The sequence below is a fragment of the Oryx dammah genome, unplaced genomic scaffold (genome assembly GCF_014754425.2).
Source record: "Oryx dammah isolate SB20612 unplaced genomic scaffold, SCBI_Odam_1.1 HiC_scaffold_23, whole genome shotgun sequence".
Classification (NCBI taxonomy): domain Eukaryota; kingdom Metazoa; phylum Chordata; class Mammalia; order Artiodactyla; family Bovidae; genus Oryx; species Oryx dammah.
Window position 1 is genome coordinate 72,987,043 of NW_024070207.1, and position 15,620 is coordinate 73,002,662.

Genomic DNA, 15,620 nt, shown 5'->3' on the forward strand with positions numbered 1-15,620 from the left:
TACCCTCCCTACCTCAGCAAGACTGGGAGAAAGGATCCTCTCCTCTTCCTTCAGTAGAGAGGATTTAACCTCTGGAAAGAAGGGCAGAAGCCATGCCTTGGAATAGCTCTGTGTGTATGTGTGTGTGTGTGTGTTTTTGTGCAAAAGAAAAAACAAAGGTCAGGTTCAGGGACATGATTCCAGGCCTTTGTACTGCATAGTATGGAGATGAACCTTACCCCCACCCCACAATAGGATAAGCCAAGGTTATCCAAAAGAATAAGCCATGGTGAATAACTAGGGACAAATGCAACGGAGAGATCATAAAGAGACATGAGTTATATTTTTTGCATCGCAACTGGTTTTGGCACTGGGCTCAATAATTCTGCCTCCTCTGTAGAGACTTGTCTGGATAAATGAGAAATAAAGTAAGTGATCAGATAGTGTTAAGACCCCCTTCTGACTCAGAGTTACTAGATAGGGATAGTCCTTTCTGAGGCATAATGATGCTTCCCTAGGACCAAGACGCCTCAAAGCTCTAATCCCTGACACAGGTACATCTCCCAAGTAAACAGAGCAAAGTATTAAAAAGCAGAGACATTACTTTGCCAACAAAGGTCCATCTAGTCAAAGCTATGGTTTTTCCAGTAGTCATGTATAGATGTGAAAGTTGGACTATAAAGAAAGCTGAGCGCTGAAGAATTGATACTTTTGAACTATGGTGTTGGAGAAGACTCTTGAGAGTCCCTTGGACTGCAAGGAGATACAACCAGTCCATCCTAAAGGAAATAGGACTGATGCTGAAGCTGAAACGCCAATACTTTGGCCGCCTGATGTGAAGAACTGACTCATTGGAAAAGACCCTGATGCTGGGAAAGATTGAAGGCAGGAGAAGGGGTTGACACAGGATGAGATGGTTGGATGGCATCACTGACTCAATGGACATGATTTTGAGCAAGCTCTGGGAGCTGGTGATGGACAGGGAAGCCTGACGCATGCAGTCCATGGGGTTGCAAAGAGTCGGACACGACTGAGCGACTGAACTGAACTGAACTGAGATCCTCCCCACTGGGACTGAGCTAGATATGCCAGAAGCAGTTGTAGTTATACCTTTCCTTTTGTTCAGATCAATCTTGTTACCCACCAACATGATGATGATATAATTACCTCTCTCTGCCCATACATCTTCTACCCACTTACCTGTTTCCTCGAAAAAATTGATGTCTACAGGATAATGTGTTGCAGAGAGTTGAAACATTTAGTTGAGATTCAAAGAGAATAATGTACCTGTCTTTCTCTCTGCTAGTCTTTCTTTTTTCCTTATGCACTCATGCTTGTATTTTTTTTATCCTCTCTGCTAGTTTTACCAACCTCTCTATTGCTTCCTACAATCCCCTTTTCAGGTAAAACGCGGCATAACACCCACTTGTGATGTTGAAGACAACCACAGCAATAATTGAATCATGAATGTTGCTAGAAATTAGGCTGCAAAAGTGCTTCTAGCCAGCTGTGTTTCATAACTGCAGCTAACTAGCTTTCTAAAGGCTAGAATTTAATGAAGGGAAAATCAAGAGAGTCAAGGAAATTGGGTTCCTGAAAAGTAGCAGCTATGGCCACAAACCAAGTAAGTGCCTACCATCCTAAGAGAGGTTCTATCTCAGTAGACTATTTTCATGAAGAAAGACCCTACAGAGCAACAGATTTAAGGATTCGAGACTACTTGTACTTTGTTACGTACAGGTAGAGATTAAGATGAGAAGAGACAGAATAAGAAAAAGCACAGGGTTTGGTGATTTGGGGAGGTTTCACTTTTTTGTCTTATTTATTTAGTTATTTTTGTAGAGGTTTCACTTTTTAGTTCTCCTTTATCCACGGGTAATGTGGGCTTACAGTACAGTAAGCACGGCAGAGTGGGTGCTACCCTACTGTGATGAATAGGCCTAAGTGGTTGAGGTACTGGGTTAGTGATGTGGGAGTGAACACTCACTATTCGGTCCTCCAAGGACATGACCTTAGACAGGGAGTCAATGCCAAAGGTTGCCTGCAAAGGAGGGACAGATCCTTACTCTGTACCCCTCCTCTACCCCCAGTACCAGCCAGTCTTAGACCCAGAAGTTGAGTGAGTGAATGAGTGAGTGAAGTCGCTCGCTCAGTCGTGTCTGACTCTTTGCGACCCCATGGACTGTAGCCTACCAGGCTCCTCCATGCATGGGATTTTCCAAGCAAGAATACTGGAGTGGATTGCCATTTCCTTCTCCAGGAGATCTTCCTGACCCAGGGATTGAACCCTGGTCTCCCACATTGTAGGCAGATGCTTTACCGTCTGAGCCACCAGGGAAGTAGAGAATGGCCCTTGGAAAGTGTCCTGGTTCAATTTTTCAATGCTTACAATAGATAACTTTGAGGAAAAGAATCCCCAGGTAAGTTGGCGGGGGCAAAAACGTACTGTGTGATGCCTTGTACTGGACTCACCTAGCAGGCGCTGGGTTCCAAGCTGTTGTACATAAAGTGGGTGAGGATAAGTAGGCCAAGTGACACCCTGGGTGAAAAGGATATTGATTCCCCTGAGAGCCCCCTACTCCATTCCATACTATCACATCTTCCTATCCCCAAAGCCCAACCTAGGCCCCCACCACTCTGCCAGCCAAGGATTGCAGGGCTTGGATTTGCACAGAGACTGGTGCTCGGGTGTGGTGGATCCCAGGCTGAAGCCTCAGTGGTGGGCCTTGTAATATGCTTTGTGCTTGGCAGGTGGGTGGCACTTGCAGCCTGGAGTCACATGGCACTCCATCCAATCATCAGTGTCACCTTCAGGCCTGGGCGTGGGGCCATGCCCTCTCAGGCCCTGCCCACAGCCCTGAGGTGGGGCAGCTGGGCCGTGTGTGATCCTGGGAGTGGGATAGTTGGGGGTGGGATGAGGGCAGGCATGGCCAGGAAAGCTGAAGCACTCACAGAGGGTAGGTGGCCTTGCCAGAGGGAAGTCAGGGGTCATTTGGAGGAAAAGCACATGCTGCAGGAAATCTAATCACTAGTGTGGAGTGGGGGTAGGAGGCTTGGGGTGGGGAGTTGGTTCATTCTAGATAGTTCCATTATCCTCCTCCAAGAGGAGGAAGTACCAAAGAGATCAGAAGGCACATCCGGACAAGCAGATTTATTGAGTGTTGCAGGGGGCTCCCACATGTAGGTACTGGAGCTAGGCGCTCAGCTGCCCTCATTCCCCTCAGCTGCCAAAGCCTCCTGGCTCTCCTCTCCACTGGGCTCCTGCTGGGCAAACTCCTCGATGACTATGTCCTCAGAGCTTGCAGAAGCAGCAGAAGCGAACAGAGTGTTAGGAACAACTTTCTGAGCATCATCCACTCCCATTTCCTGACCCCAGAGAAGTGATCCCTTCCTTGCCACTCAGCTCAGACCCTCACCCCCTCTCAGCTGGCCCCCCCCACATGGACCACACTGGGCTTGTTTCCTTCATTCCTTCCCCAATCTCCAAACACAAAAGCTCCCCCCTCAGAGGGGAAATAAGAATTGGGGGTAGGAAAGAGAGAAGGCATGGAAAAATGAAAAACAAGAAATAAGGGCTAGGAGGCAGGGAAAAAAGAAAAGACTAGAAGGGATGAGGGTGACGGACGACGACTGGGAGAAAAGCAGGAGGTGGAGGGAGGGGGATGCAAAAAGGGAAAGGGGCTTATGAAAAGCACTGTACTAAACTACAACACGAAGTTAAACCATATGTTTCCACTGCACACCTATTGAAAACAACACTCTAGGGAAGCTTTTTAACATTTCCATTGTCATAAAACGGAGAGTGGCAGTGGGGAAAGGGGTGGGGGGCGAGGTTTCCAGGCCTCACATTTTCTTACCTAGCAGTCTCTGTAGTGAGCATAAAGAGGGAAGGAAATATGGATTAAAGCTGGTAAGTTCCCTGAAGAAATGTCTTGTTACTCTTCCCTCTCTCTTTTTGACCCGTCTCCCTCTCATACATACACAATACACGCACACATGCATGTGTGCACACATGCATACACACAATTGCCCTGAAAACCTATTCACCCAACCTACCTATTGCTATAGAATCTCTACTCCAACTGCCAGTCCTAGATTCATGAGATCAGAATTGCTTGGTCCCCAACCCTCAGGACCACTGTTCCTGTGAGTCCCACCTGGTCACTCACCGTTTGACGGCTTTGGATGCATCAGGATCAGGGGGAGCTCCACACCAACATCACTGCAAGGATCCCAAGATGGGGTTACAGGTCTCCCTCCAAGGCTACTCCCTGAACCTCTCTCCCTCAGTTTTTTGGTCCCAGGGTGCCCTTAAATTCTCCCTTATCACTCTTTGCATCTGATTGCATCCTCCCTCTCTTGCCCTGGTTCTCCCTCTCTTGCCCTGGTTCTCCCACAGTCTCTTACCTGGCTGTCAGGTCGCCTAGGATGCTGAGGGTAGAATGACACCCTAAAATTAGCAGCTGGAAATGGAAAGTAGCAACCTAATTTGACAGGGGAGTTAGGGATTGTAAGGCCAACTCAACCACAGAATCGGTTTCTGGAAGGGAAGGTAGCCTGCTCATGGAGCTCACAGGTTTGGGAAACAGGTCCAGAGAAAGGGTGGGTTGAATGGGTCAGTCCAACTGGGAAGAAAACAAAAGTGGCTCCCCAGCCCCTGCCCAGACAGACCCTGGATTCTCACTCACCCTCCACAGGACACCATCAGGTTGACTCTGACTTTGTAGGACACCAAGATCCCCAGCAGCTCCTTGTCCACTCCTGGTCGAAGACTGGGAGGTGGTAGTATTCATCGTTGTGTGTTTGAGGAGAAATGGCTGCGAGGGAGCTAACTCATTCAGTCCCCCAGTCCCTTCCTTTGCATCTTTTGTCATCTGACAGGTCTCCCAGGCTCTGACCTCCTACTCATTGGGATCACATTTCTGTTCCTCAAATCCAGTTTTACCATGTCACCCTCTGCTCAAGAGGCTACCTCTCTGAATATAATTAGTACACTGCTTGACTTTCACAACCCTTAACAATTTGGCCCCACATAGCGTCTCTAACCGGAGAAGGCAAATGGCAACCCACTCCAGTACTCTTGCCTGGAAAATCCCATGGTTGGAGGAGCCTGGTGGGCTGCCGTCTATGGGGTCACACAGAGTCGGACACAACTGAGGTGACTAAGCAGCAGCAGCAGCAGCCTCTCTAACCTTCCTGCTCTAACTCCCTAACACCTGGGATACGACCTAACCAGACCCATCCTCTCTCCTTGCTCAGAACAAGTTGTGCAGATTCTTAATGTCTAATGTTTCCCCAGGCTATATTCCCAACCTAGAACTCTCTTTCTTCCTCTGTTGCTATCCAAATCCAACACATTCTTCAAGATCTAGCTCCTTCTGTCTCTTCCAGCTATGCTTGCTCTTTGAACTCCTATTGGATTTATAATCTGAACTACACATACTAACATTTAACTGATAGATGGCATTCACATTCCTCTTTTTTCAATTTTTTAATATAAATATTTTAATTGGAGGCTAATTACTTTACAATATTGTATTGGTTTTGCCATAGATCAACATGAATCTGCCATGGGTGTACATGTGTTCCCTATCCTGAACCCCCCTTCCACCTTCCTCCCCATACCATCCCTCTGGGTCATCCCAGTGCACCAGCCCTGAACACCCTGTATCATGCATCAAACCTGGACTGGCAAATCGTTTCACATATGATAATATACATGTTTTAATGCCATTCTCCCAGATCATCCTGCCTTCGCCCTCTCCCACAGAGTCCAAAAGACTGTTCTATACATCTGTGTCTCTTTTGCTGTCTCACATACAGGGTTATCATTACCATCTTTCTAAATTACATATATATGTGTTAGTATACTGTATTGGTGTTTTCCTTTCTGGCTTACTTCACTCTGTATAATAGGCTCCAGTTTCATCCACCTCATTAGAACTGATTCAAATGTATTCTTTTTAATGGCTGAGTAATAATCCATTGTGTATATGTACCACAGCTTTCTTATCCATTCGTCTGCTGATGGACATCTAGGTTGCTTCCATGTCCTGGCTATTATAAACAGTGCTGCGATGAACACTGGGGTACACATGTCTCTTTCAATTCTGGTTTCCTCAGTGTGTATGCCCAGCAGTGGGATTGCTGGGTCGCATTCCTCTTTGTTCCCCATTTCAGCCATAAACTGAAGGCAGAGACTATCTTCAACTTCTTTGTACCCTCCCACATTGCTTAGCATAGGAATGACTATGTAACAAGCATTCAGTGAAAACCGACTGATTGAAAAATAAGGCACAGGAGTTCCCTGGTGGTACAGTGGATAAGAATCTGCCTGCCAATGCAGGGGACACAGGTTTGGTCCCTGGTCCGGGAAGATTCTACATGCTGCAGGGCAACTAAGCCCTTGTGCCACAACCACTGAAGCCCACACTAGAGCCCATGCTCTGCAAACAAGAGATGCCACCACAATGAAGAGTAGCCCCTGCTCACCTCCACTACAGAAAGCCCACACACAGCAACAAAGACCAGTTCAGCCAAAATTAATTAATTAATTTTAAGAAAAGGAAAATACAGAAAGCCATATGATCTTGGAGATTTTCCAAGATTTTTCATTGCCCTGGGATGCTGATCCTCTATCTGCAAAGTAATGCTATTGGGATGATTTCTCAGTCTCTTTTAAGCAATAACAATGTATTGCTACATGATTGATAAAGCACAGAGAAAGGCAGTGGGAATGAATGCTTGTCAGATGGTGACAGATGGTTTTCGGTAGGAGACACATCTTACACTAGGGCCTCCAAGTGTTAGGCATAGGACCAAATGAATAATGATATAATTCTATCAGTTCCTATCATATTCTTTTTTGTCCACTTTTCTCTCCATTTCTCATCTGTCTTCCACTGAACTTCTATCTTCACTAGAGAGTAGCTGCTACAGAGATCACAGTGTTAGAGCCATATGACATGTGATAGCATCTTTTCCACCTCTGCCACCGTGCAAGCTTGGACAAATTCCTTCGTCTCTCTGAGCCTCAGAGATAGAATAAGAACACATATTCAGCCTAATTAATGGGATTCTTATGAGGATAACAGTACCATACATAAGACCTTTCTGAGCTGTAAAATATACAACATAAGGAATTTTTCCTATCCACTTTTTCCTTTCTTGTTGCCTATGACCTAAGCCTGTCATTGGTCCCATGGGTATTATTTAGCTTACTGTTGGCCCTCTTGCCTAGAGGTGTCTCTGAATGTTTAAATTTTTTTGAAACAGGTAGGCTTCATTGAAGGTGAAACCTCAGAACTGTATATATAGCACACAGAATGGGTTGGGGGGGTTAGAAAATGAAGGCTGGGAGTTACATGTGAGCTTACATTGTGCTGGAGGCCAGATTGGTGTCACCCTGCTTGAGTTTGCCATCCAGTGCCAGGCCCTGTTTCTGGCAGTTGTCTGCCAAGAGCGGAGTTACTGCAAAGCTCTTAGAGAAGGTGGAGTTAGCAGCTATAGTCTCCCTTTGAAAGGAAAAGACGAGAAGAACTTAAGCTAGACTTGCCAACTAAGTGATTCTCATTCCCAAGAGTATTTTGCACAATTCCATGAACCTACTGGAATATCCAAGAGAGCTGACATGTCTGACTGTGGAGAGTGGAAACGATTCACTCTGGTGGGAAATTGTCTTATGCCCCCTCTCAGAATTCGATGATCCTCTTGTGGGTATCCTCCCTCTTAGCTCTCTTCAGAATCCCTCCCTTTTTCCACGTCAGCCCTCACCTTGACCTTCCTCAGTCCTGGCCTCTTCCCCACTTTCTTCTTTCCCCAATCCTCTCCTCTGCCTCCAGACCCTGACCCTCTTTCCACTACCCTATCCCTCAGCTCTCTGACCCCAGCCCCGGCGCCAGCTCACGTGAACTCCTGAACGAACACGGTCTTGGTGTACTTGTCTAGTGAATACAGGACGACATCTGTGATCTGGTCAACTGCAGAGCCAGGAAAAGCACATGACTATAGTTAGTCATCCTCAAGACCCCAACTCACTGCCCTTGTACACAGGCACACTTCATGTGATGTACTAAGATGTGCATATATGGTGAACAGAGAGATATGTTTTGATAAACTTGCAATGGAGGGAAAGCCTAGATGAATGCAGACTGGGTAAGTGGGGGCAGAGTTCTGGAAAAAGACGTATGGATTTGGGACCAGGGGCAGGGAGACAGGAAAAGAAGCTGACCTGAAATCTTGATTTTTTTGATGACCTTGTTGGTAGAGTTGTTGATGGAAACATTGACAGAGATGGGTTTGCCATGATAATTTACCTAAAGCAGGAGGAGAGGCCGTTATAAGGTTGGAGGGAGAACACTCAGATAAAGACCTAGAATTTGTTTCCTCAGCACTCTTGCCGACCTGGCCTCCACCCCTGTCTTCCCAAGTAGGTGATCAATAAAGAAAGGGTTTCAGAGTGGTTGCACGCTAGGAGGCAAGAAATGGGGGTCACAAACCTCCTTGTCCATCCAGGCCTGGAGTTGTAGGGGCTGAGCTGACAGGAGGAAGCGGCGCACAGTCTGGGCCCAGGGGCCAGGGCCTGGTTCCAGGGGGGCAAACTGTATTTTCCGAATCACCAGCCGCACAGAGTCTCTAAGTAGAGGCCAAGGGGACAGCCAGAACATCTCCTTAGGACCCACAGACCTTTCTTGTGCCGAACCTATAGCCCAGTCCTCGCTTGGGTGGTGGAGGTGGCAGAAGGTTTCCCTCAGAGAATGCCTCTGGACCCTCAAGGTAGGTATCTAGACCATAGGTCAGCAAACTATGGCTCACTGGCTAAGTCTGGTCTGTTGCTTGTGTCTGTGTGGCCCACAAGCTAAAAATGGTCGTTACATTTTCAAGTGGTTGAAAAAATCGAAGAACAATATTTCATGATGTGGAAATTATATAAAATTCAAATTTCAGTGTTCATAAAGTATTGGAATGCAGCCATGCTTGTTCATTTACGTACTGCCCATGGCTGTTTTCATGCTACAGTGGCACAGTTCAGTAGGTGCAACAGGAAGTACATTGTTCACAAAGCCTAATATTTCTTGTCTGGCCTTTGACAGAAGAGTTTGCTGACCTATGCTCTAGAGCAAAGAAGAGAAATTAGAGGGGAATCAGAAATGGGCATCTGAATTGGTGGTGATGCTGCTACACAGGTTAGAAGTGAGGATGTTTCTGTCCTGAGAGCAAGATCTGTTTCCTGGTGCAGGCTAGAGGCAGGGATTTTGAAGTTGACCACAGAAACACCTCTTGGAGACTTTCTCCTCCAGGTTTTCGGCACAGAAACTCTTCACTTCAAAGTCAACACCGCAGGCCTGCAAAGGGGCAGAGACAAAGAGAACTCATTTCTGATACTGCCCACTCCCTTCCTCATGGGTTTATAAGGAAATGTCTGATCCCACCCATTAGCTGTCCCTTTCTCCAGTCTTGTCTATTTATCCCTCTGTCCACCTTTTTGAGAACCCAGACCTCACCTTTCCTGTATCATCAGGACCTGGCTGCAGTGTCACCGAACAGGGCAGGTTGACAACCATCTAAAGGATCAGAAGGAGGTCAGCAAACAGAAGAAATAGGGACCCCTTTACTCTGTTCTCTTTGTTAAGCTTTCTCTCTTAATCTTCCCTAGAAGCCTTACCTAGGGCTTGGGGTCAGTACCTGCAGGGTAAAGGGGTAGGCATTGTCCCCCAGCTTGTGCAGCAGTCGCTCCTGCAGGACTGTGAGGGGGCCCTGGGGGCTGCTGGGCTCAGCTGGGACCACTTGCTGGACCTGTACGTACAGATCTTTGCGGAATGTCAGACCAATCACATCCAAGTCATCATGGCCATAGCGAAAGGCACAGGTCAACATGACAAACACTGCAGGCAAAGGAACAAGAGAGTGACCTGTCAGGTCTGAGGGGGAAAGGAGATCTTAACAGCATCAGAAGAAGCTCAGAGGAAGACATGGAGAAACAGTGTAATATTATCAAACCAGTATGGCCAGAAAGAAAAGGATTAACACATTTGACTACAGTAAAATTTAAAACTTCTTTACATTAGGAATCTTTATAAATAATGAAACAAGCAAAAGCCTGAGGAAATATTTGCAACACCTGTAACAAAAGTTTAGTGTTCATAGTATCTAAAAAAACTCCCACAAATCAGTAATAAAAATACAAACATTCCAATATAAAAGTGTGCAAAATGTATGAATAGGCTCTACACAGAAGCGTGGAATGGAATGGCCAATGAAGTATGAAAACATGTCCAGTCTTATTAGTAATCAGGTAAATGCAAATTAAAGCCACAATGAGATAACATTTCTGCCTCCTCAGACTGTCAAAATTTTTAAGTCTGACAGCACTAAATGTTGAACAATGCTCCAGATGTGAAACAATTGATTACATACTGTGGTGGGAGTATATGTTTGTACAGCCACTTTAGAAAACTGTTGGGCACTGTCCAATAAAGTGGAATCTGCTCATATCTTATGAAATAAGAATTTAGTGGAACTCTTGCTTTTGTCTATAAGGAGAAACATATAAAATGTCCATGGCGTCAGTGTTTGTCATAGCATAAAACTGGAAATGATTTAAATACCTATCCATGGAAGAGTGGGTAAACAGTTATGGTATATTCATATCGTGGAATATTAAACTGAGATTAAAATAATGAACCTGAACTCCATGTATTAGCATGGTTAAGTCTCAAAAGTTGAGTAAAAGAAGGATGATATGCACAATCATACTACTACTAGTACTACTACTAAGTCGCTTCAGTCGTGTCTGACTCTGTGCGACCCCATAGACGGCAGCCCATACCATGTCTATAAAGTTGAAAAGCATGTAGAACAATACCAAGTTGCTCACTGATATATAAAGTTAGAAGTATATAAACATCATGGGAACAATAAATATCAAATTTAGAATAGTTATTACCCGAGGTGGAGGCAGGAAGGAAAGGAGGGAGGGAGGAAGGAGTATGGGATTAGGGAAGGATACACAGGAGACTTCAGTTGGTTTCTGTAATTCTTTTTAAAACTAGGTGATGGGTACAGAATATTCATTGTGTAATTCTCTAGGGTCAGAACCTAGGTTTGCATACGACTTGTAGAAATCCCTTGTGTTGTCTGAGCCTCAGTTATTTCACCTGTCAATAATAGGACTGCAGAAGAGCTCTACAGTTATTATCTCTGTTTTATAGGTAGAGAAAATGAGCTCAGAGTAGCTAAATGACAGCCCAGGATTTTAACTCAGACATGACTCTAAAGCCTAGACTCATATGCCCAACTTAACTCACAGGATGGTTGTAAGGAGGTGATGTATGAGAAATCCCTGTGGAAATTTAAATTATAGATGTAGATGATGATGATCATGGGAATATTAGAGAAATGGAACAATAATAATTGAAGTTATACATTACAGCTAGTACCTAAGATTATTGGGACAAATAGAAAGCTACATCGTGCACTAGTGGAGTGTGGGATAGGGTACAGAAAGATATCTTTCCAAGGATAGTGACAGAGACTGAGGGAAGAAAAGATTTAAACAGGGGTTGGGGAAAAATGGAATAGGGGTCAAGAATCTTATTTTTAATCAGGAGCCCTGACCCAAAGAAAAGAAAACTACCAAGAGCCACACACTAGTAGAAAACAACCTATTTTTGTATTTTTAAGAAATCAAAATATACAACAGCCAGATTATCTGCTTTTAAAATTACAAACAAGCAAAGCAAATGAATCTATTTTCAAAAGATACAACAAAGACTGAAAGTAGTGGTAATGGTAGTGCTTATAATGACTGGGACAATGGGCAGCTTCATGCCCTGCACGAAAGTGAAGTCGATCAGTCGTGTCCGACTCTTTGTGACCCCATGCGACCCACCAGGCTCCTCCATCCATGGGATTTTCGAGGCAAGAATACTGGAGTGGATTGCCATTTCCTTCTCCAGGATACCCTGCACGAGGGAGAGTTAATTGGTACAACCATTTTGAAGGACAATTTGGCGATAGAAAGCTTTAAAAATGTGTGACTACCCTTTGGCCATTCATTCCTTTTCCAGGCATTTAGTCTAAAGAAATAATTGGACAAGTATGAAAAGAAATACATACAAGCATGTACTTTATGGGGTTGTTTGTCATAGCAAAAAATGTCCAGTGGTTAAAGTTGGTGAAATACATTATGGTGCACTCATACAATATAGTACTAGGCAACTAAAAATTTTATAGATTTTTACATATTGCATAGGCAAAAAAGAAAATTAGAATGTATTATGTATAATATAGCATTTAAAATAAAAATATAGATATTTTTACACAAAATATGAATAAATGTGAACTGAAATATTTGTGATTATCTCTGGGTGAGAGGATTACAGTCTTTCTCCTTCATCTGTACTTTCTAATGTTTCTACATGAAGACAAACAACAATTTTCAAAAGATACAACAAATTAAATTCATCTTGGTTTCCCAGTTATGCCAAAAAAAGTGGGAAAAGGGAGAGCAAGAATAGGAAAAGGAAAGAGGGAGCAAAGGAAAGAAAAAAACAGAGAAGATGAGGAAAAGAGGTGGCTGGAAGGAAGCAAGGGAAGGGATGAAGTGAAAGAGAAGAGAAATCAGAAAAAGAGGAGGGGCCAGGCAAAAGGGTATCTAATAGCCCCTGAGCTCAGGGTGTGTTAATCAGATGAATTGTTCTTGTCACATCCCACTGTGTATGTGGTGAGAAGGGCATCACCCCACCCCCAAGATCTTATTGATTCTCTAACAGTTTACAATCATCTTTTTTTGTGTTAAGAAATAGCTTGTTTTCGTTTTTTTAATTCAACATCTATTCTAAAGTTATTTATATTTGTGTTTATTACATAAATAATACATATTAGTTGTGTGACAATTAGAAACCACAAACAAAAAGAGAAATCAAAGTTCTGCCATCATACATATTTCAGAGATAACTGCTCTTAATTTGTTTCATTTGCTTCCCAACTTTGTTTCTGTAATTAAATATAAGGCCATCTTAGATACTTATGATTTATCTTTCATTGCCTTTTTGAAATGAAACATTTTATTTTGAGATCATTGTAGATTTACATGCAGTTGTAAGAAATAATACAGAAAGATCCCACATCAATTTTTGTTAAACCACACTTCATTCACACTACCACATATATGGCCCTACAACTGGCCTTTTTCATTCAGTGGCGTAGTATTAGCATATTTTACATCAACAAGTGCACCTCAAAAGAAAAAAATACATATTTGGAAATGTTATGCAAGTAAGATTATCTTGATGAAAGTAACAAAGCATATAAAAAAGCTAAGGAATAACCTTAAATACATACAGCTTAAATGAATAATAATATAAAACTACTATGGGACATGAAGATGAAAATTAAAGGAATAAACACATTTTATTTCCTGGGTCGACATACATTTTTTAAACTAAAGATTTTTTTCTGTAGGTTATTCTGAAAATTTTGTAGGGCTGTGAAAAAATGATTTAGGGTTTAGAACTACAGAGTAATTGAGAGTCTTAAATAAGTTGATTAATTTACTGGCTATACCCCAAAATTCCTCTGATATTTAAAAGTGGATGAATTGCTTATCTGCACTGTTTAATCTGAGCAATTAAGTTTGGTTTATTCCACAATACCTAAAGGTTACATTTGAACTAGTATTCATCAATTTGTTCTGAACCTTTTTCAAATCGAACCCAATTTTCAATCTGTTGGATCACAGAGCAAGAATTAAAGAAAAAAATGGCAAAGCAATTATTTCAGTGTAATCTGGAACTGTAATACTGTAACCAGAGTAATGTGTTTTGCTATTACTTGCTGTAGTTATTGTTTTGTTTATTTCTTTGTTTGGGATTTTTTTTTTAATGGAAAAAATGGGTTTCCCTACGCAAAGGAGATACGGAAAGACATATGCAAATAAAGGGAAAAAGAAATGCAAAGTGGCAGCCTGCAGGTCCAGCCCTTGGAAAAATAGTTTCTTGATTTATCCAGGGCTTTAAAAAAATCTCTTAATTAGCTGCCAACATTTGAAAATCAGGACATTTGCTTAATGCAAATTTTAATAATTTAATCCATATTTTAATAATATGTATTTCTGGTGTATGGATCTTTCAGTAGGCAGTCTAAGTGTGTGTTCAGGTTAGCAGTGAAGCAAAGGCCCCACCAACAATAAGGGAGAAAAGCATTTAATTTCAGCACACATGTAAATTTTGTGTGATCTTGGAAAAGAAAATATAATTAATGCTTTAGAAATATATCTATTTTAAATATTATTTGGGAAGAGGCACTAGAATCTTTTCAGACTTTGAGCCTCTCAAAGTCTTATTCTGACCTTTGTTTCCAGTTCCTCTTTAACAATCAGAAAATTTGGCTACACTGGGCTGAAATTCCCAGTTGTTAGCTTCTATCAGATAAGACATTCACAGTTCCCACCACTTTTTAATTTTCTTATAACCCTCTGGTCCACTCGTCCAGTCCACTCATTCAGATTACTTGTCTGGTGTGTGTGACATTTTAGGTTGGGGTCCCTGGCATATACACAGACCAACAAGGATTTTTACTTACTCTTTCGGCCTTTTAAGTAATCAGGGTCAACCAGGACTACACCATCTATGGAGAGGGGGAGAAATGGCACCCTGGTCAGGAAAAGTCCTCAGACTTTGAAACAGAAGTTCCTCTTCTGCATGGTCCTCTCTTGGCTTTCTCTCACCCCCTTGCTCCCGCTCCCCTTCTCGCCAGGCTCTTTCCCTTTTCGGACTCACTGACCAATGGGTTCCACCATGTCCACATGGTCCACGAAGTCCCGTTTCCCCAGGTAGATGGATAGCTGTTGTGGAACAACCTCCCATGTTACTCTTATAATCTTCTTTTAATGGATTCCCCTGAAGGCCCCAACCCAAACCCCTGAGACCTTGAAGGATGTACACATCTATCCCTTTTCCCCTTTCATTTGCCCAGCTGGGTCAGGTTCTCTCACCTTTCCATTGGAGCAGGTCTTCTTAAACACCCTATGAGGAGAAAATCAGAGGATATGGAAGGGGATTGGAAGAGAAGGGAGGGGTAGAAGAAGGGAAAGGAAAGAAAGGGAATTGGGGAGAAAAGGAAATATTTCTAGGATTAGAGGAAGAGGCCCAAGGAGAATGAAGTGACACCCGGGTGGAGGTAACACAAGTAAAAGAGAGGTTGCAAACCCCCTCACCCTAAAGGCAAGTCGTTGGGTTTGGGTAAGCCACAAGTCACAGAAGCAGAGAGTTAGGAGTTCTTACTTACCTAGACATGTTGGCCATGGTGTGGATGTTGAGCCTTTTCTGGCAAGAGGGGAAGGAGGGAGGCTCAATCATTTGGTCCCATTCTCCTTACCTGGCTTTGATATACCATCTGGACACACCTGGTGTGACATAATCTTTTCTTCTTAGACAGACACCTCACCACCATCCATGCTTCCTATTCTTCCTCCTACCAGGGTTACTTATTCAGGCATACTCTCACCCATCCAGGACACAGGGAAAAAACTCCCCTAGTTTTTATAAATTATGGACTAATCGTACTGTTTGTTCTCCAGAAAGGATGAGGCTTTATTAAATAGCTGGGGCCCTTTCCTCTCGAGAGTGTTTTGGGAGAAG

At 43.3% G+C, this 15,620-nt stretch overlaps 1 protein-coding gene across 1 annotated transcript; it reads right to left on the minus strand.

Moving 5' to 3' along the window:
* Positions 1-3,180: 3,180 nt before the first annotated feature.
* On the minus strand, positions 3,181-15,284 carry ARR3 (arrestin 3). The gene is made up of 16 exons (XM_040265745.1): positions 15,268-15,284; positions 14,975-15,005; positions 14,764-14,824; positions 14,563-14,607; positions 9,664-9,863; positions 9,483-9,542; positions 9,256-9,323; positions 8,478-8,613; positions 8,210-8,294; positions 7,886-7,958; positions 7,356-7,493; positions 4,668-4,751; positions 4,387-4,410; positions 4,149-4,201; positions 3,837-3,846; positions 3,181-3,277 (listed from the first exon to the last, which is right to left on the minus strand). Exons 1-16 carry the CDS (start codon positions 15,282-15,284, stop codon positions 3,181-3,183), a joined length of 1,182 nt encoding a protein of 393 aa, XP_040121679.1.
* Positions 15,285-15,620: the final 336 nt, after the last annotated feature.

What these genes read in the sequence shown, in the direction of transcription:
- ARR3 (XM_040265745.1), bottom strand. An exon ending in AGGCCTGGATGGACAAGGAG is followed by an intron (nt 8,295 to 8,477) that starts GTTTGTGACCCC and finishes CTCCTGCTTTAG; the next exon opens with GTAAATTATCATGGCAAACC. An exon ending in CTAGGCGACCTGACAGCCAG is followed by an intron (nt 4,202 to 4,386) that starts GTAAGAGACTGT and finishes GGATCCTTGCAG; the next exon opens with TGATGTTGGTGTGGAGCTCC.